At 35.6% G+C, this 22,354-nt stretch overlaps 2 protein-coding genes across 2 annotated transcripts; both read left to right on the forward strand.

The window, feature by feature from the left end:
• The first annotated feature begins 1,343 nt into the window (after nucleotides 1-1,343).
• LOC110098972 lies at nucleotides 1,344-1,816 on the forward strand. Its single transcript, XM_020825949.2, has one exon. The coding sequence runs from the start codon at nucleotides 1,395-1,397 to the stop codon at nucleotides 1,677-1,679; it is 285 nt and encodes a 94-aa protein (XP_020681608.1). The 5' UTR covers nucleotides 1,344-1,394; the 3' UTR covers nucleotides 1,680-1,816.
• Nucleotides 1,817-6,598: 4,782 nt separating this feature from the next.
• Nucleotides 6,599-22,009, forward strand: LOC110098953 (protein THYLAKOID FORMATION1, chloroplastic-like). The gene is made up of 5 exons (XM_020825915.2): nucleotides 6,599-6,995; nucleotides 17,322-17,592; nucleotides 18,041-18,257; nucleotides 21,229-21,344; nucleotides 21,658-22,009. Exons 1-5 carry the CDS (start codon nucleotides 6,836-6,838, stop codon nucleotides 21,734-21,736), a joined length of 843 nt encoding a protein of 280 aa, XP_020681574.1. The 5' UTR covers nucleotides 6,599-6,835; the 3' UTR covers nucleotides 21,737-22,009.
• The last annotated feature ends 345 nt before the right edge of the window (nucleotides 22,010-22,354 follow it).

The following is a 22,354-nucleotide window of genomic DNA, read 5'->3' on the forward strand; positions in this document are numbered from 1 at the left end:
AAAATCAATTATATTTTAATTTTGGGATTTTTACATACATAACATCTAAAACTATTGAAAATACATATCTAACACATAAACATTAATATTTACTTATCTACCACCTAAAACCCCTTCCTCTCATCTATACTACCACTTCGTCATAGCGTCACCTACCGTAAAAAAGGATCACAATATGGACAGCAGGAAACATAGAGAGAGAGAGAGAGAGAGAGCTCATTAACTCACGCTCTAGTTCTTCGACCTTAAGTTTGCCAACCCCGAAACTCCGGTGACGGTTGGGAAGAAAACTCCAGTGACAGTCAGGAAGAAACTTCGGTGATGGTCTGGAAGAAATTTTGGCTACAGTCGGGAAGAAACTTTGGCGACGATCATGAAGAAATTATGGCGACCACCAGGAAGAAATCTAGCAATGGTCAAGAAGAAACTCCGCGATGACCGGGAAGAAACTCTTATGGTGGTCGATGGCAAGTCAACTTCCAACTTCTTCCCTTCTTAATGATATCAAAATTCGGCGAGCTTGGGCTTGTTGTATTCATCTTGTCGAGTCGCTCGATTTGACTATAAGCATGTCATGTTTGGAATTCGTTTAGTCATCTAAATTATGCTTTGAACCCTCTAAATATGCTTTGGACCTTTGATTTGGGTTCATTTGGATTTAGATTTGACTGATTTTGGTGTCGTTGTGTTCGTCTTCCCGAGACCTTCAGTTCTACTATAAATTTGTTGAAACAGAGTTCGGGTAATCCCAAATTTAATTTTGAAACCTTACCCCTCAATTTTGCTTCGAGATTCGTCCTCGATCAAGATAATTTTTGGATGATTAAACGGATCTCAAACTTATGCTTTATTTTAATACGTTAAAAAAAAAAAAAAATCAAAACCCGAGGCTAGAGAAAACCAGCGAACAGTTGGAGGCTGGCTCATGGTTTTGATAAATCCACATCTCGTGTATCCGCGGGCTACCTCATTTATTTAATAATAAGCAAATGAATTTGGTCCCACACTCGGACTTGGATCCTAGTATCAGAGCAACCAGACAAACGTTAGTTTATTTTCTCTTTAATTTTCGTCGCTATCCCATAATATCTGGTCAGGCAGCCACTGGTTTTAAGCTAAAACCATGGTAACTTGAAACCAGCTGCCAACTATCAAAACCGCGAACAACTTTATCCTGCTCTATTTTTGCCTTGTCGGCTTGCTCTATAAATCAATTGCTCATCTTCCCTTCTTCCCATCATTCACAAGATAGCAAAGCGCACAACAACGGTCTTCTTCTTCTTCAATCAAAAAATAAATAAGCGAGCAACGACAGTCTTCTTCTTCCTCCTCTTTTTACTCAAAACCACAAAAATTCTATTATTTTCCACAAACCAACCAAGAGATAAGCAGCCATGGCCTCAGGGAGCAGAGCATCTTTGATTGTGGCAGCGAGCATCAGCGCGGTGGAAGCGTTAAAGGATCAAAGCGGCCTTTGCAGATGGAACTATGCGATCAGGTCTGTGCAGCAAAAGGCCAGAAAAGAGATGGGTTCTCTTTCACAGGCAACAAAAGCCCCTTCTTCTTCTTCTTCCATGATGGCTGGAAGCATTGTAGTAAGCACCAGAGGAGAGCAAGTTAAGAGAGCAGAGGAATCCTTTAGAAACGTCATGTTCTTGAGCTGCTGGGGTCCAAATTAGGATGTATTACAAGGATCGATCACGAGAAATTGTATAGAATCCAATTATCATCAATAAATGGAGATTTTGGTATTTTTTTTAGACTTTGGTGTACTTATTATGTTAAATAAAACTATGTATCTCATCTCTGATGAAAACTGGGGCTCCCTTCGCCGTAGAGAAGTATTTCAGATCAGTCTTTGCAAGGTAAATACTGAGTTGCAACTTACAGCTGAAGTTTTCCCACTCAATGAGGCTCACAACACGAATTTTTTTAATTATAAATTTTTGTTTTAAAAAGCTGTTTTATAAAACATTTTTCTAACAAATATTTTGAAGACAACTCACAAAATCATTCTACAATTTTGACAACTCACAAAAGCATCCTACAAAATCTGCAAGTTATACAAACACGCACACACGTTTAAGTCAATCATATAATAATAAAACTCGATAAAACATAGGAAATTTTTTTAACACGTAAGCATCACTGGGAATGTAATTATCTGATTAAGCACCTTTAAAAAAATTAAAACTAGAAATTGAAGATATTCATGTAATAATAAGTTTGATGTTTTTTTTTTTTTAAATTAGATTGAAGATATAATTCAATGGGGGACTTGTTTTATATATTTATTTATTTATAGTGTTGGAGCATTCATGGTGAGAGAGAGAGAGTTTAATGTCATAGTTTTATAAGAAGATTCATCATACACTCAAATAAGAGGGAAGTACAAGAATTCTAAAAGACACTAGAATTTATCATAATTGAAAAACCCAAGAAAGGAAAAGTTATAGAGCTTGACCCAATGAAAATAATTCCACTAGTATATATATTTGATTACAAGTGAAGCCTTTTCTCAAGGAAAGTGTGAAACCCCTTAAGTAATAGAAAGCCTAACTCTTAAACATCGATGCACCTTTTGGTGTAATGGTTGTAATTTTTATAAGAAATTATGCAGTTAAGCGTGCTCATCCCAGAGCAATTCTGGGATGGGTGGCCTACTAGGAAGTTACACCAACATGGAAAAATCGTGAGGGCCTTATGCCAAAGCGGATAATATCTCGATAGTTAAGAGTTTAGGTCATTACAAATGGTATCAGAACAATACAACAGTCGAAAAATGGGAGCTAAGTGCAATACAAAGCAAAGTGCTACATCATGGGAGTCACCTCTTGAATCCTATATGGGATAAAGTGCTACATCGGAGCCACCTTTTGAGCTTGTAGGGGCCACCTCTAGAGTCCTATCTGCCTGGTGGATAATGGGATACAGATGCTGACGAGGATGTCAATTACTTAAATGGGAGAGATTGTGAAACCCCTTAAGTAATAGAAAGCCTAACTCTTAAATATTGAGGTGCCTTTTGATATAATGGTTGGAATTTTCGTAAGAAACTCCGCAGTTAAGCGTGCTCATTCTAGAGCAATTATGGGATGGGTGACCTACTGTGAAGTTACACTTGTCACGACCCAACCTGACCGGAACAAATCCCTTCGCATCGGGCCGCGACAAAGAAAACATCCACAATCTAGCTTTGGAATTTGCTTCAGACTTTTTTCCAAATATCAAACTTACAGAAAACACAGAGCTACTATAAACATCAAATATACAAAACAGTTCATATATATTTTCTTCATTCATCAAAATAATCATGTACAATACAATGCATGGCTACAGACAGAAAGAATAAAATAGAAAAGTCATGACTGTACAAAAATCAAAAGTACAAAATACCTAATCATTGATCAGATACTGAACGGATAGTCCAAGACTTATTTCCTTTCCCATAACCTGAAAACCACGCAGATAACAAGGATGAGCTAACATCTCAGCAAGACTACACTAGCCAATCCAAATCTCCAGAAACACACATCAGAAAATACATCAGAAGAGTAGCCGTACAGAATTCAGATAATCATGCAGAAATTGTATAAGCAGACATAATATAGATACTTTCTCAAACAGAAATCAAACCACAAACGGAGTTCATTTCATATAACAGAATCGTACAGAACAAACAAAACAGTACAAATCAGATTTCAAATCAGATAAAATCACATTCCACATATCAGATAACATATATCAGATTCTCGGACCCTGACAGAATCTCAACAGATTCTGGCTCCTTATGCCTCCCTTCCCTGACACAGACGGAATCTCAACGGATTCTGACCCCTTATATCTCCCTTCCCTGACACAGACAAAATATCAACGGATTCTGACCCCTTATGCCTCCCTTGTGCTTACAACACCAGAACTTGTCAGATATACAAAATTTTTAGAACAGAACTTATTTTTAAATTTCCTTAACACAGACATAATCTCTAAGAATTCTGTCCCCTTATAACTCCCTTGTGATAGCATACAAACACATCAAATTATCCAATTCAGAAAATCAGATTAAGTCAGAAAAATCGTCAGCAGCACAACGACAACATACATAAATTACACCGAATTCACAATTTCAGAAGTTTACCAAATTACCACAGATAGTACAAAACATCATTTCAAGACTTTCATTGTAGTGAAGCAAATATTATTGACATCCAGATAATTTGCTATTCGATAAAAAATCTATAGAATTCAAAATACCCGGTGAAAATCTTCCAAAAAATACTCAAAACGTGCAAAAATATTGTCTCAGAAACATATCAAAAGTTACACGGTAAAATATTCACCAATACGAAATAATACCAGATTTTGGTTATCGGAAACGAAAGTTGAAACAGAAAAGTCATCAAAATCAACGTTTCTGAAAATAGAGAAAGGCATAATGTGCCTTACCTCAAGTCGATCAACTTTTCCAACTACGACGACGGACGAAAACGGACCGAAGTCGTCCAAAATCCACTTTTTCTCCTTTTTCCTTCGTTTTTCTCTCTCATGGGATTTCTCTCTCTTCAAAAATATCTCAATCCAATATATACACATGCAGATCGTACCGGACGAAGTGTATTCATCCCGGGACGATTTGCTATCTAGACGAATTTCATCTTCAAACGAAGTGTATTCGTTTATGGACGACTTGCTCTATGGACAAATTTCGTACGGACGATCCAAATTTCATCCTGGGACGAACCTCACAGTTCACAGATCCTGTACTGATCATCCCAGGATGATTCCACTTCGTCTTGGACGATCCTGGAAGGAAAAACTAAAAACTGGCTTTCACAACACCAACAGGGCAAAACCGTGAGGCCCTTATGCCAAAGCGGGCAATATCTTGATAGTTAAGAGTTTGGGCTGTTATAGTAAGCTATTTATATACTCTAAGAAACACATTAGTTGAATGAGGTTGTCATATCCCTTTACCAGGAATCCAACATAAACTCAAGGGTTGAAGTTGTGAGTCAAATATGATTTCAATGACATGTGTTGACATTGTTAGTAATTATTAATGATGATGTAAATATGCGTCAAAGAAGACATGTTATAATGATCAAAATATTGTAGGTTTGTGGATCGTAGTTGGTGACAACGATCAAAGGATCGTAGTTGGGCAATGAAGTTCAAATGGTCATAGTCGAGCAACAAAGGTCGGAAGACCGTAATTAGGTGACAGTAGTTGAAAGGGACATATGATTAGATGATGGCGATTTGAGGATGGTAGTCGAACAATGATGAAAAAAAGAACCATAATCGATGGGCGATATAAGTCAAAGGACTGTAGTTTAACGAAGATAGTTCGAGGATTGCCGTTGGTTAACGATGGTCGGACGATCATAATCGAGCGATGGAGGTCGAAGGACTATAATTGGGCGATGATAGTTGGAGAATTGTAGTTGACGAGTGATAGAGGTTGAAAGGATTGCAGTCAACGAGCAACAGAGGCTGAAAGGTCCATAATCGATGGGTGATAAGGATTGGAAGGACCATAATGGTTGGTCAATGAATGATCCACGGTGTTGATCGGAACAGTAGCCTAGCAATGGTGGTTGGGATTTTTGGAGCATCATAGCTCTCTTAAGTCTCACGCCAAAGTTCATGCTCCAAGTCCAAGCTTGTACTCCTCCATGTATAGAGTAAGAGAGCTATTTATAGATTTTTTAGAGCGGCATACCCCGTAAATATGGAGAAAGCCTAAAATATTTCATTGGATGATCTATATTATTCTCTTAATCATAAAACATTCGTTCAGCGTTCAGCATTTAAGTGCTTTAATATTGAATGATCTTGGGCTCATAGGTTCGCCTCATCGAGACATTAGATTCAACTTTATACATGTTAAAATTGAAGATCATTTAGTTATTCAAGTAATATCATGAAGTTTCCAATTGCACTTATGGTCATTGATTTGGGTTCATTTGGGCTCGGATCAGATCATTTTTGATGTTGTTGGATTCGTTTTGTCGAAAACTTCAGTTCGATTATAAAGTTGATGAAATCAGAGTTTGTATGGTCCTGAAATTAACTTTAATAACTTTCACTTCAAATATGTCTCAAGATTTGTATCCAATGAATACAATTTTTGATGATGTATAAAAAATAATGATGATTTCAAGAAGAACTTACATTTATACATAGAAAAGGAAAAAAAATTCAAGGTGAACAATTAAAAAAAAATTGCTTTGTATATTCATTGCAATTAAATAAAAAATTCCATGCAGCTTGCATGCTATGATTTAGCAGAGTAATGCATATTTGAGATCAACAGCTACAATGAAGTAACAATATAATGAATTAAAACCTTATATAAGTTTCGAAATGAGCTTTATTTTATGGTTGTTGAATGGCGCTCGAATGGATGGTTGGAGAGTTGGAGGATACAAAGAAGTAGCGAGCTGTTTCTCGATCCAATGTGCGCTCGAATATCCGGTATCCCTCCCATCTCATTTCAACACAAAAAAATTTCGCCCAAAATAAAATTTTGAACGTTTTTTGCTCAAACCAAAGTATAACGTCTAATTTAAATATATATATATGAGCGATTGTCAAATGATTCAAACTGCGTGGTTGGATTTTCTTTCCACCAAATCATTTTTTTTATTCCGGTGAAGAACCAGCTTGCTTGCACCAGCTGCTGCATTTCGGCATTTCCCACTACTCTCTCCCTCTCTGTCTCTCGTCAAACATTGCTCTCCGCTTCCGCTTTCGACGTCGGCGATGATGCGCTGCGACGCCTAACTCTTCTCTAAAACCATACTGTAACGCTCATCCCCAAAACCCAAACCTAATGGCGGCCGTCTACTTCGCTGCTCTGGGGCAAGCTCCCGAGAAAAAGGCGGCGCTTTTCTCAACTCGACCCTCGGCGACACGCGGAATCAGAGGGTTTCGTTTCAGATCCTCGAATTTGATCTCTCGAGCGGCTGTCGGTTCCGCAGCGAAACCCCCGGGTTAGATTTATTCCTTCCTTGACTGCATCTTTGTTGTTGCTGTTGCGGTGATCATACTCTCCTCATCTCCAGCTTTTCATTTTTATCTTATTTCATATGCTTGTAATGCATAATAGTTGTTGCTAGTCGTGTTATTTGCAAATTACTAACTTTGTGAGGGTGTGCAGGCGAAGTATGCCCTGTTCGGGTGCTCCATTGACAATGGATTTATGTTAATGAATTTACAATGAAAAGCTTCTCAGATCTGGTAACTTCACCTTCTAAGGAATAAGTGCTTGTTTGGATTGGATTAATTAATTAGTGTTTATAGTCTTCCATTTAACAAAATAAGCTAATTTTAGACGCTTTTCTTAGCCCTTTGCTTGTTCAATGATCTATAGAATTTGCACTTCTTGTTTCTAATATTTGCAAGAGTTATTAGTGCAGGCACATAAGAATAACCCAATATACCAAGGCATTGTTATCAAAGTAAGATTTTCTCAACCGAGAAGGATAAATGCTTTATCAAAAATCGGATCAGAGACCAAAGAGAGATCGAGAAAATACCATGAAGATGAAGTATATAAATTCTTATGTAACCATCATTAAAATATAACAATTATACCAAATAATGCCCGGTAAAAACATGGAGAATGAGAATGTAAATTTGTTACTACATCTAGCAGCACCTTAGCAGATAAACTCCTACTTCCCTTGATCAAAAAGTCTTTGTTTTACCAGTAATTTTTTGGGAACTCAAAGGGAATTAATCCAAACTAAAACTTACTTTTGGGATTAGATTGATTGAGCAAGTTGATGAACAGGGATCAGAGTGGTAGATTCTTTAGTTTCTTGGAGCTTAAGAATTGAGTGAAAAAAATATTTCTTGAATTCTTAGTCTGATGTGATGGTCAAGGGATAGAACTTTGAGAACCATCGGAGCATGATGTCCTTCAACATGGTGATGAGGATTCATCAACTAATTGTGTCAAAGTCTACGGAAATGACCATCAAAGACTTGACTACCAAGTCTTCTTGTGGGTTAGTCAAACCCTTAGGAGTCCAATTTTAGAATTTTAAACTTTGAAGGAAGTGTTTCTTCATTGGAATTACACATGAGGTAGATCTATATGATTCATTTATGTTCTTTTGTTTAGATAACTAAATAAATTTGAAGAAAATTTTAAAGGTTCAACAAACATATAAATGAACAACTTGAATATACTCATTTGTGGTTTAACTTATATATTCTAATTTAATGATGATTTAATTCTTCTTTATAACTTATTTTATGTTATCATCTGATTGTTGTATATTTTGTGCACTTCAAGCTACTTATATTGATCAAATAACTAGATGAATAAATTAATAATCTAATTTTATTTTTTATCAACATTTGATAATAAAATATTAAGAGTACAATATTGTTAGATTAAAAATCTAATTTAATAATAAATTCCAAAAAATAGCCAGATGAATAAATTAAAGATCTTTTTTTGTTTTTGTTTTTCATAAAACATTACAAATAATGTTGAACGAATTATGAAGAATTCTTATAGAAAAATATGAATTCACTTATTGTTAATAATAAGTTTTATTGTTAAATCGTAGCATTTTATATATAATTAGTTAGACTCGATTAAAATTTGATTATGGTTAAAACTTGATAAGAAAATTAATAAATAAGTTTTGAACAAGATTTTAAAATTATGAACGTGTTCAAATGAATGAGATTGGGTAATGTCATATTCGATTCAACTCGGTTCATTTATAGACTTATCATCAACTTAGAGTATATTAGTAGTAATTGTGGGTTGATCATTTTGCAATTAAATTAATTTAGGTGATGAGGTAGGTGAGTTTATAGATATATTTTGGATCATGCAAAATTTCTTGGGTCCATTTTATGAGTAGTTTGCATTTGTACTCCATCTTAGCATCTTGTGCCTTGACTTGGTTTAACTTATTTGATCTCATTAAGATTATTGGGGAAGTAAAACACACAACGAACACAAGCAAGAAAGAGAACATGCTGTAGAAAGAAAAAACACCAAAATTTAATATGGAAAAACTCAAAACTGTGGAAAAAATTACGGAGCCACATCACATCAATAAATTCACTATGAAAATTTGTAATGATTAGTACAAATTTCTCTTATATCTCCTTGTCTCTCTTCACTCTAGCATCATTCTCTCACTAGAACAACAAAAAAGATACACATTAAAAATACAAATGGACGCAACTCTTAATGAACAACAAGAAAGAAAATTGCCCAACCCCCCTTGCAGCACTGCGGCGCCAGGTTTAGAGCGCCGCTTTGCTCAACTCTCTGTCTCCTGTCTACCTAGCAGCGCAGCACTGGGATTTGGAGAGCTGTAGCACTCCGCTCTCTATCTTCATGCAAACTATATAGTGTTGTTGCTCTCGGGTACACAACTATGTACGGTTGTATGGAAAATTTTCATATGCAAAGTACCGGAACCCAACCAGGGGGAGGACCCCCGCAACCACTCAGCTAGCTCGATATAATGAATTGAGATCCGAGGCAACAATACAACTCGATTGATCAAAACAATCAAATTTCACACAGAACTACTAAAGAATACACCTATGGCACTACACTTGGCTTCTTTTATTGCATGGTGATGGGGAGTAGTTGCTATTGATTCTAGCCTAATTGGCCAAGGCGAGTGTTCAGGTCAGCCTCAAATCTCTATTTGCTAAAGTGGCTAAGAATTTGGCTTTGGTCAGCCACTTGGTTGTAGCTGTTTTGGGATTAGTCGTTCATTTTTGTCCGAATGATTTTTTTTAATGTACATGCTCGGTAGTTTTTATCAACAAGATAGAATTTGCTACCTCTGTTGGTGTTTGTTACACGAATGGCTATGACTTTCTGTTGGGATGGGTTGATTTTTGCCACTCTCAAATGAGGACTGATGGGGCACTGTGCATCATTATACCTCCCTTTTGCAGAACTCATTAGATTTTCTGCTGTAAAAGTTTTAATGCCCCGGAGAACCACAGTAACTCTTTACATCATGAAAGGTTGCTTGAAATGCGTTTAGTTAGTTAATTGAATGACTTGAACTTGTCATGTCTCAACAAGTTAGAGTTTCTTCTGGCTGTACTGATTTATTGGCATATAGTATTATGAACTTACTCTCTTAGAGGCTGATTATGTTCTAGAAAGCTTACGTAGAATCATCCGATTTGTTAGATATGGAATTGATAATTTTATACTTGCTATTTTGATCATTCCTTTTCCATTGATGTTCATGATCCAGTCATCTCACAGTTCTAAACGCAAATTGTTACAATCACTGAATGTAGATGAATGACATTACACTACAAGAAAATTCGACATTTCCGGCAGATTTTTTCGTCAAAGATTGGGCGATTTACTACAGAAAAAATCCCTCCGGTAAATCACGCATAGGAAAATTTATTCTGTTGGATTTTTCCATCAGAAAATTTTCCAACAGAATACCAATAGATCAAGACCAGAAAATAGTGACAGCAGAAGCGACGAAATAGAGTTGAATCGCCGTAGGAATCCATCAGAAATCTCTGGTGGCATTTCTAGCCCCACCTTCCCATTGCTCTTGCCTGTCGATGCCATATCGAAGATTTTCAGCAATAATTTCACCAGAAATCCGTCGGAAACCTGCTGCATCCTCAAAAAAAATTTGCAGCCCTTCATCATTTTAATGAAACAATTTACACAATACAGCCTACAAAAATTTATGCAAATATATTATAAAAAACATTCAAATATGTTAAAACAATGCTAATAATAATATAGAAGAAACTATTCAAACATAAAGTTGACATACATTCAAATATGATCGTTGTAAAAATAAATTGTTCAATTCACAAATATAAATCTCACAAGAATTTCTTCCTTACAAACATTCAAAATATGTTCTCCAAACATGTTTAACAACTTAAACAAAAAGGTTAATAACATTTTTCAATAGATATAAAAATTTAATCTAATCATCTTCATTCTCTTCGCTCCCCTCAAACTTAGGCTTAGGCTCAGGTTGCTTATACTTCTTCTTTCGATTTTGCTTCATGTATGATCGTAGCTCTGCCTGTATCTCCTATTGTTGCTTCAGCATTTCAGGCTGTTGTGTCGGTATGTTTACCTGTATTTGTCTCATCTCCTTTATCTCCTTCGTAAGAGCAGCTACGTTTTGGCTAATAGTGTAGGCTCTCGACCAAGTACATCTTTTTGCAAGAAAATATAGTTAAAATAATAAACATATATGTGTAATAAGAGGAATCATTTACCCATCATCGTCTATGCTTCGTGTGAGACATGGAACCACCAATTTGAAGAGAGCTCCCTAAACCTTCATAGTGTGATGCTCTATTTTGTTTATTCAGCTCTCTCTCTTCTTAGTGAACTCAGGGATGACCTAAGCTGTGATGCCTCAAAATCTAATTTAGAAGAATTATTCTTTTATCTTTTAATAAACAATACCTAAGCTATCTAACTTCATTTATTAGAAATAAACAATAAAAATAATTCTATAATTTAAAACATCTATATGTAAATTTGTATTCATTTTTTAAAAAATCATATACACTACTCAGGATTTATACAATCGTATCACAATTACTGTCTAAAATAAAAAAAAGCTGAACCTGAAGGAATCCTGATTAGCCTCGCACTCCTACTGATGTAAAACTAAATGCTTTAAATGGATGAAATAAGAATATTGCACGTTTCGTTGATTAGAGCAATAGAGATTAAACCATTAGCAATTGAAATAAAAAAAATAAAACAAGAGAAGGGTGCCTACGCTTAGCTAAGCCACTTACTAATCACTTGAAGAATCACAATAACTTAGAAATTCAACAACATACCAAGTAAATAGTTTTCAACAATATCCCTAATCTAACAATAAGATTAGAAGCAAATAAAGTGCACTCAAACCCTACGTTTACTAAGCTCGGCAGAGTTCGATGAACTAGATCTTCATGAATCTATCAAATCACAAGAACAAGTTAGACAATGAAAATATGAGAAAAGGGAGATTGGTAAATCCTTATCACGGTTGAGTTGCGATCCTCCACTGAATGGTGCCTAGTTGTTCTTCAATGGCTTCTACAAGGGTGTCCAGGATGCGCTCTATGTACTCTTCGACAGTATTATCGATCCTCGGGTTGACGTCGAAGAAGGTTGAGTGGAGGATGTGAAGGACGCCTTGCTCGTCGTAGACAATGCCGTAATCTCGTTCTGGGTCAGCCATCCATGCCAGAAGTCACTGTTTTTGACTTTGTGAAGTGTTGGACGGCAAGGAGAAGCTTCTCCATGGTGCTACAGTGCAAGGAGCCGGCGGGAACTGATGGACAACAAGCTGTCCTTTTAGGGCAGCAGTTTGTGAAACTTCGGGTTGATGGAAAACCAAGGACAGGTGCAGGAAATTCTGGTAGCAGACTTGGAGAGCAGGAAAGCACAAACAGAGTGAAGTTTAGGAGGAATTTGGAGAAGGTAGACCTAGCAAAGCTGCTAGGGAGGAGGCGAATAGGTGGACAGGTTTTGGAATTATTTCCAACTTGAGGGGGCTGAATTTTGTGGACATAAATTGAGGTGGGCCTTGGAGATTTCGGCCAAGAGAAGGGGAGGGAGTTTGAATTGTTTCCAAGAGAGGAGTTAGGAAACAAATCCAATTCAAACTCCTAAGGGGGGCGACGGCTTATAGAGGGAGGGAGGGATTTAATGGGGTAATTAATGCTTACTTAAATTATTAAATCAAGTTTGGAAAGAAATATCCCATCCTCTTTTAATTTAAAATTTAAATAGGAGTTGATTGAGTAGGTTTCCTAAAATAAGACTTATAAATTAGGTAACTATTTCAAATTCAAATTGGTTTGAAATTAATCAATAAAAGAGTTACAAAATTTATGAAATCTAATTTAGGAAAGATTTGATGGCAAGTGGGGATGGAGGGAGGGGCCAAGGGGAGGCTGGCGGTGGGGATTGGCTGAGGATGGGGTGGCGGTTTGGGTTTAGGCGGCGGGTGGTGGTGGGGTTTAAATGGCCGGCGGTTAAGGGTTTGTGGAAAGGAGAAGTAGTGCCGGTGGCAGTGGTGGGAGGAGGAAGGGGAAGAGATAGAAAGTAGAACCATGAACCCGACTCGTCTAGGTTGGTGGGTGATGCGCAATTCTCCCTCTCCTAGGGATCTCACTCCGATCTCTCAAGCTCTCATAAGAACTCAAACAAAGAGAAAAATTTTTCTTAATCAATCATTCATTCATTAACTTGAAAAGAAGAACAATAGGGCTATAAATAGCCTCGTACAAAGACTCAAAAAATAAAAGACCACAATGCCCCTAGGACTTACATGCGACCTCCAGTAATAAAAGAGTAAAACGGGAAAGCAAGAAACACATAAATAATAAAAGCTACATAACCTAATAAAGAAAAACAAATACATGAAATGACTCAAAAATACATAGACTCAATCGTGACTGTAGATCGACGGTCACACCTCTGATATACTTTCCATGCTCTGATGCCCCCATCACCTACTCTCTTGCCTTGACCTAAAATCATTTAACCACATATAATGAGCTCACAAGTCCAACAAGCAACCAAATCTTGTAACTGAACTCAACACAAGGCAAACGAGTAATATGAATGTCAGCAGTCAAATCATAACAGTAGCAAGCACATGATTATAGGGCAATACAATAAAAAAATCGTTAAATCAGTTTATGTATTGAATCACTAAAAAAAATCATCGTATCAATACTACAATCAGTAGAGAAATCATATAAAACATCAAATTAAAACATTAATAAAGACTGTCAAAATTATGTCAATATAGTAAAATCATATAAAAACGTCTGTATTTGTATATCACATGTTCAGAAATATCATATCAGTGTTAACTCAGTGTTAGTACCCAATGCATATATTCAATATATATCACGTGATCAATATATTAATAATAGTATAACAGTAATAACATCAGCATCATGGGTGAAAGTAACAGTAAAGCCGTATAGTGATAGTGATTCAATAACATGCATTCTAATAATCATATTAAACAAATAAGTCCTGGCTAAAGTAGTGTTTCTTTAGTATTAGTGTCAATATTAATAATCTGTTGGTTTAGTAAACAGAGTCGTCAATCATCTCCTTATAACTCCAAATCAGTATCACGTGAATCAGTAGAAGATAACATCCGACCACAATATTTAAAGAAAAATTTGTCGATCCATCATTCTATACAAGTCAATCAGTCTCGAGCTAATGTCAGTGAATAACAAGTCTTTAGTTGTTCCCACCCCCCTCCCCCCAACACACACACATATTATTATTTACACTCATTTTCAATGCATTGTAGTAAATAAAGTATAATTAAGCTTAATTCAAAAAAATGTCAAGATGTCATAACGGTAGGCAACAAAACTCTACTGAGCAAAAATTTATATTTTCAGAAATTAATTAAATTAGCAGAGAAAGTGTAAAACATCATTTTGAAGCTTTAATAGAACTGAAATACTATTTTTAGATATTAAAATAAAATTTTTAGTTGGAAAAAATTGCTATTTTTTTAAATATTCCGGCAAAAATTCTTAAATAAATACTCAAAACATTCATAATCTCTATCTGTATAACATATAAAAAGTTACGCAGTAAAAGTTTTACCAAAACAAAATTATTCTCATTTTAGGGTACTTGAAACAGAAATTTGATTGAAAAAATAAAAACATATCAAATTATTGAAATTAGAAATAGGATAAAGGTTCCTTACAGCAAGACGAACAAATTTTCCAATTATGTCGACAGATGAAAATCGCTTAACGACCTCCAAACCCTATGATTTTCTCTCTTATCTTTTTCTCTTTAATTCTCCTAAGACTTCTTTGTTAGCCAAATCATAAAGAGAAAAAATTAATAAAAGTTATATAATGGTTTAAGATATTTAAAATAAAATATTAATGAAATATTTATATTACTATTTAATTTAATCAATTTTTCAATATAAATTTCATATAAATTTTTTTAGGGTTTTAAAATTATAAAAAATGTCCATAAAATAAATCATTTTATTTAAAAAATATTGATGAAATTTGTTTGCAAAATGGATACCTAACGGTCCAAAAATCCTCACTTTTACCAACAAATGTCAATTTCTTAAGGATTTTCACCAGTGTCTAAAAATTATGAAAAAAGTTGTGTAATTAAAACACAATAATAACTATCTTATGGCGAAGATGATTTTTTTTAATTTGATTTATAATGACTCTTGAAAAAAAAATATTTTTTTGGGTTATTATATAAGCTCTGGTTAGGTCATCCCATACACCATCTCTAAGCCATAAGGGGCGCTCGCTAGACTTTCTAATATTAGTGAACATATCCTTTAGTCGAGTAGAGTCTCTTTTTTTTTAAATTACTTTTGACCCTTGCATTATGTTTAGGTAACCACTTAAAGTCTTTCTTTTTAACTTTGTTAGAATCAAAGATATTATTATGAAATTATTTAAACTTGTTAAAAAATATCATAATTATTTACCTGAAACTCCTTGAACCACATATCTCTAATCTCCTGAGAGTTTTTTTTTTTCAAGATAAGTATGAAGCATCATATCTACTCCTTATGATGTCCTAAATCTTGTGAGTGGGTTGTCTTGCGAGATTAAACATACACATACTAATATTTTTCAGATCATCTTTCTCATTTATTTAACATATCAAATTGCAAAATTAACTAGCAATATGAACTTACATATTGCCCTCAGGCTCTATATGTACTGACGCTTATCCTCTGTATCTGCTAGCTCCTCAGCCCTATACTTTGTTGGTGCAGATGTTCCAGCTTGATGTGGCTGGACGAGAGGTGGATAATATTAAGACTGATGGTAAAGAAGATAAGGGTAGGTTGATGGAACTGTTTGTGATGGTGGTGGGGGGAAATTTGGATAAAAGGATATTGATTGGGTGGGATCTGGCGATGGAAACTGGAGGTTACTGCCAGTAGGAGAAGGATAGTGAGCCCCATGTGGTGGTACTCCTACGAGCGTTGGAAATGTTTGGCACTACCCCTGCTTAGTGGGAGAATGATAGATAGTCCCCAGGGTGCTACTCTTATGCCCGGTGGAATTGTCTGCCCCTGGTTATAATTGAATGGAAATAATAGGAAGAGTATACTAATTTATGACATTTCATTAATTTTTTTTTTCAAATTCATTTTTTTTTCTTTTCATCAACTTATATCTGTAAGGTATTATGCCATAAATTTATACAAGTACAAGGTTAAGGTGTTCACTTTCTATTAAATCACAAGCAAAGGTGGTCCAAATGTTTAGTTATTACTCAGGAATGCTTAAGAATTTATTTGGGGATTGATCACACCATCATGAGAGCATTGACTTTGTAAGATTAAAGTAAAATAAATTTCAGTCAAATATAATTATTTTAGATTGTATATATAATCTCGATTCTCACTTAAAGCTGTGCTTTCACGTTTGATTCTTTATGATTGCAACCAAATTCGAAAAAATAAAGTAATAATGATAGCTTAATTAAAAGTAATTGAGCTTTAGGTCCATTCACATTTAATTTTTTAAAATGATGGTCATCTTATTCACACTTACTAAACCCTAATGCAACCATAAAAAAGGGGAAAATATCAATAGTTTCATGTATTCCACAACAAAAAAGAAATGAAGATATGTGAGTACCTAATAAACTTGCATTGCTTATTATGCTAAAATGAAATGATCAAAATTTGAAGTGGGAAAAATATCTCTAACCATGAATATGAACATTGCATGTGTTCTAACGGTTCAAATTTCCTAAAAAGATAAATGAGCAAATAGAACAAGTTTTATCTCTTAAATCTCGAAGAAATATGGAGAAATGAGCAATAAACCACCTGGAACGGTGACGAGCATCGGAGCAGGTGATAGCTTTGATTTTGGGAAGAAGAACGTGAAAATGAAGGAAGAAGACGGGTTGGGACGAAATGGGTCTCTTAACGACGGAGAAATATGTTGGAAATTAAGTAAATTTTTTTACGACGATTTCGGACGTAAAAAACACCGAGTGCACTAATCACCGATGAAAAATTACGGCGGGAATTTCTGCCGGTAAATCCCTTATTTCCTGTAGTGTTAGGAATTGTATTATCTCACATCCTTTCAAGCAGCTGCTTCTTTTATATTTATTCTTGAGTTATCCCTTTTATACTTATGCTTTGCTGATACATTTGGTGATTGCTTTCATTGTTTTATGTAGTTTTCAAATGTATTTCAATGCTTATTTTGTTAGATTGGTATAAAGGATAACCAGTTATATGGCTTTTTTATTTGCTTTCTCTCAGATGTTCCTCCTACTGTGGCCGAAACGAAGTTAAAATTTTTGAAATCATACAAGCGGCCAATACCAAGCATATACAATAATGTCTTGCAAGAGCTTCTCGTCCAGCAGCACTTGATGAGATACAAGAGAACCTATCAGTATGATGCTGTCTATGCACCCGGCTTTGTCACCATCTATGAACAGCTGATGGAAGGATATCCTAGTCTTGAAGATCAAGACGCTATTTTTAGAGGCTATATTGAGTCCCTAAGAGAGGATCCAGAACAGTACAGGTTTTTCATATTAGACTTGGATCATCTTGACTATGCCATAAAATGGGCTTATTACGCAGCATAAGATGCATGAATTATTCTGGATTTTAGCTTCTATTATTTAACTAATAACTTTTTAAAGAAATTTTTGCAGATGCGGAAAGAGTGTTCTATTGAGTTGCTTATTATGAACGGACATCCTTAAACTAGCTTTGTTTATTGCCATAAAATTTTCGTAGTATTAACTGAACGGGCTTCAGAAAAATATGAATAATTTTATGACTATTAATAAGCGTTTCTATATGACAATATACCAAATGACTGGAACAGAAATTGACTTCATTAGATTTGACATGATGATTATGGTTGTTTTGTATGCCTATTTCTATATTCTTTGTTTAGGATTTTAATATTTTTCAGGTAAGCTACATAGCCTTTTTATACTAGATACATACTCTTTCCACTACAGAGATGATGCAAAGAAGCTGGAAGAGTGGGGTCGTTCACAAGATACTACTACATTAGTTGATTTCTCATCAAGTGGAGGGGATGTTGAAAATATTCTAAAAGACATCGCTGACAGAGTCCAAGGTACGGGGAATTTCACCTATAGTCGATTCTTTGCGGTTGGAATATTTCGCCTACTTGAGCTGGCAAATGCAGCTGAACCATCAGTATTGGAGAAGGTTATTATTTGAACTTGTGATAACTTTATTGCGCTAGTGCTCTTTTATAAGTTAATTTTTTTTCTTTTTACAATCTACAAGAAAATTTTCTTTTGCTTTGCTGCTCAAGCTTTTCAGTAGCTATTGCTTTTCGACTGTCCCATCTCATAGATTATCATGATAAACCGCATTTTCTTTCCCTAGAACATTTAGCTTATCATTTAGGTCCTTCTAGATTTACTGAAGCTTTCAACATTTATTTTTTCCCTGTTCCGAAAAGTTCAATCCCATGTCCTATTGTTTGCATGCTAAATGTAAGTTTGTCATCAATTAGTCTTGTCCCAATTATTCTATTAAAGTTTGTAAAAATCAGACTAGACATTGACGGTGGTCGGAAATACCGTAGTTGAATGACGGTGGTCAAAAGGATCGTAATCGGTAGGCGACGAAGGTCAGAAAGACTGTTGTTAGGCAATGGAGGTTGGAAGGATCATATACAGCCGGCGACGGAGGTCGGAAAGACCGTTGTTTGGCGACGGAGATCAGAATGATCATAGTCGGCAGACGATAGTGGTCAGAAAGAACGTTGTCTGGCGACGTAGGTCGGAAGGACCGTAGTTGGCAGGCGACATTGGTCAGAATGATAGTTGTATATCGACGGAGCTTGGAAGGACCATAGTCAGCGGGAGATAGAGATCAGAAAGACCATTGCCTGGAGGTTGGAAGGACTGTAGTCGGTGGACGACAGTGGTCAGAAAGACCGTTGTCTGGTGACAAAGATTATAAGGACCATAGTCGATGGGCAACGGAAGTTGGAAGGACCGTAGTCGGCGGGTGACAATGGTCAGAAAGACAATTATTGAGCGACGAAGGTCAGAAAGACCTTAGTCTGGTGATAAAGATTGGAAGAACCGTAGTCGGCGGACGATAGTGGTCAAAAAGTCCGTTGTCTGGCGACGAAGGTTTGAAAGACTGTATTCTAGTGACGGAGGTCGAAAGAACTATAGTCGGCGAGAGACAATGGTCTCTGGTCAGAAAGATCCTAGTCTGGCAACGGAGGTCGGAAGGATCGTAGTTAGCGGACAACAATGGTCAGAAAAACTGTTGTCTGACAACGGAGGTTGGTCTCCATCATCAGGATCATAGTTGACGGGCGACAGAGGTTGGAAGCAATGTAGTCATCAGGCAAAAGGTCGGAAAGATCATATATAGTCAGTGGCCGGGTGTAAATCCAACGTCAGTTTATGGCCGAGCGGAAGTCCGGCATTAGTCGATAGCATGGCGAAAGTCTGGTGTCAGTCAGTGACTGGGCTGAAGTCCGGCGTTAGTCGACGACCAGACGGAAGTTCGTCGTCAGTCAGTGGCTGGGCTAAAGTTTGCCATCAATCGGGCATTAGTCGATGGTCCGACGTTGATCGAGGAGTCTGATGGCAAGATAACTATAATTTCTCTCTCTTCCTTCTCTTCATTGTTTGGTTCCCCTTCCATAAGGAATGAGAGATCTATTTATAGTTTTCTGATAATGGCATGACCAGTAAATAGGAAGGAGATCAAGGGAAAGTTGGGAGTGGTTTGAATGAACGGCCAATATTGATCCCTTTGATCTTGAACCGTTTACTGGGTATTTGAATGTCTTAGTGATATCATAATTCGACGATCTTAGGCTCGTTGGATTCTTCTCGTCGAGCCGCTTGATTCGACTATAAGCATGTCACGTTTGGAATTCGTTTGATAATCCAAATTATGATTTGAACCTTCCAAAGACACTTTGAGTCATCGATTTGTATCCATTTGGGCTCGAATTGAGCCGGATTTGGTGTTGTTGGGTTCTCCTTTTCGAGACGTTCAGTTAGACTGTAAGTTTGCTGAGATCAAAGTTCACATGGTTATGAATTTAATTTCGGAAGCTTTCAACTTGATTTTGCATTGAGATTCATGCCAGATCTCGATAATTTTTTTATGATATATCAAGGTTAAATCATTTATCCTTAATAAATAGATAAAAATTTTATTTTTTTATAGTATACAATTAAATGGATAAAAAATTAAATATTATTCACATAAAAAATTAATTTAAAATCTATTTAAAAATAGTAGTGTTTGTGTTGTAAATCTGAAAATTTAATTTAGTTATTTAATCTCATATCACTTGAAAATTTTCTCTTAGTATTATTTATGTTGCATTTTTGTTTTGTATAAGGAGCTTAGATAAGGTGATAGGGCCATATGAGAATGTTGTGTTGGTACTTTTTTGACAAATGATAATTGAAGCATTTAGTGCTCTTTAGAAAATTTAAATTAATTTGTTAAATTTAATATTATATATAATATTTTTTAAAATTTATTAAAGTGATTTATTTAATTATTTAAACAAAAAAAATAATTTAAAATGTGGGGGTGATGGTAAAGGAAATGCTCCAGAGTGGATTGATGTATATTCTATAGAGGAAGTGAAATAAAGATGGAGAAATGGGTGTGCGCTACTAAAAAACATTCCCTTAGGAGATCTTCGTGGAATTTAGCTGAGGATGGGTTTTTGGATGATAAATGCAAATTGGAGCACCAAAACTCATGAGGGAAATTTAGATAAGGATGAGTTTTGATAAGGGTGGATCTTTAACCTTTGGGTTTGCATCTCAGGAATGAATACAAATCCATAAAACTAAAACCCATGGATTGCATGTGTACCCTTTGAAATCCATCCATTTCCGCATGCGTTCAACCCAATCCAAATCGAAAGGCTAAAAACCCATCATTATTGAATTTTCCTCGGGATTTCTGAGATTTTTCTTTTCTGTGCTACTTATTTGTTTGATATTTGTTTGCAGAAGACAGATATGTTAGTTTTACAAGATCAGCATCATAGGCTTGGAAATAATGTTTGCATCTATTAGGAACTGATACTCTTTGATAATCGAAATTTCATGCTACGATTTAACCTTGATGTGTTGTGTGATTTGTCGGCCATCAAGTCAGAGCTTTCTTTTGACAATTTTGTGCAGCTTTAAAAATAAACAAAAGAAGTGTGGATAGAGACCTTGATGTTTACCGCAATCTTCTGTCAAAGTTAGTTCAGGCGAAGGAGCTTCTCAATGAATATGTGGATAGGTAAGAATCTTTTTTTTTACCAAATGGAAATAAAAGGAAAAATGATAATATTATGCTTATACTGAATGTAAGGAAATATGCTCATCTTAAATTTTGAGAAATTAGAGAAATTAAGGTTTCCTCTTTGATGCAAGGTGGTTGATGTGGTGGCATTGTCAATGCCTGCAAAGCATGTTTTCTATACTGTTGAATGTTTTGACACATTTGCTCTGATCTATCTTTCTTATTTTGCCCTTAGTTTATGCTCAATAATTACTCAATTGTAGAATGATATGCAATGAGAGTTGTAATCAACAATAATCAAATTTTGCAGGGAAAAAAAGAAAAGAGAAGAAATGGCAGAATCCCAAAAGGCTAAGGAAGCCATTACTGGTTGCGTCGGAGATTACTAATAGGTAAAGAGTAGCTTCACTGTACTTGCACCTTAAATTATTGCAAATGCTTGGTTGAGAAAGCTGCAACCTGATTTGTTTCTTGACCCCTAGCCATCTATAACACATTTCACGCCATAGATGACATGATGTGTTTTGTTTTCAATAAAGAAATGCATATGAAGAGCACACAACATTTTCGGCCTGATTGAATTCTCCTGTATTATACTTTACAGATTGTAATGCCCTATTAAAGCAGATTCTCATCTATCATGAAGTCTAATTTTGCTAAAACCCTATAATCTTACTACTATACTTTCCTGGAGCTTGTTAGGTACTCTTTGTTGCCTTCAAACTTTCTATTGGTTTATTTTTCCTTAGAAGCTGAAAAAAAAAAAAAATCGTGCAGTTCTCAAGTATTCCATATCTTGCTGATCACATTTCAAGCCATTTAGGAAGATAACTCTCATGCTGCATTGCTGCTGGTTGAGGATTAATTTGATCTTAATATGTTTCTCTGTCGTCTTATGTCTATTATTCAGCTGCCTCTGCTTATTGTTGTTCCTATTAAATCATTCGCCCAAGTTGTGAATTGCTTGTCCTGCAATTCTTTCGATGCCAAAACCCTTCATGCAAGTG

The sequence above is a fragment of the Dendrobium catenatum genome, unplaced genomic scaffold, assembly GCF_001605985.2.
Source record: "Dendrobium catenatum unplaced genomic scaffold, ASM160598v2 fragScaff_scaffold_402, whole genome shotgun sequence".
NCBI lineage: Eukaryota > Viridiplantae > Streptophyta > Magnoliopsida > Asparagales > Orchidaceae > Dendrobium > Dendrobium catenatum.

Bases quoted from the DNA above. Each gene is read 5' to 3' on its own strand.
- LOC110098972 (XM_020825949.2), top strand. From the start codon at position 1,395: ATGGCCTCAGGGAGCAGAGCATCTTTGATTGTGGCAGCGAGCATCAGC.
- LOC110098953 (XM_020825915.2), top strand. From the start codon at position 6,836: ATGGCGGCCGTCTACTTCGCTGCTCTGGGGCAAGCTCCCGAGAAAAAG. The intron at 6,996-17,321 runs GTTAGATTTATT...GCTTTCTCTCAG, and splicing joins TTCCGCAGCGAAACCCCCGG to ATGTTCCTCCTACTGTGGCC. The intron at 17,593-18,040 runs GTTTTTCATATT...TTTCCACTACAG, and splicing joins GAGGATCCAGAACAGTACAG to AGATGATGCAAAGAAGCTGG.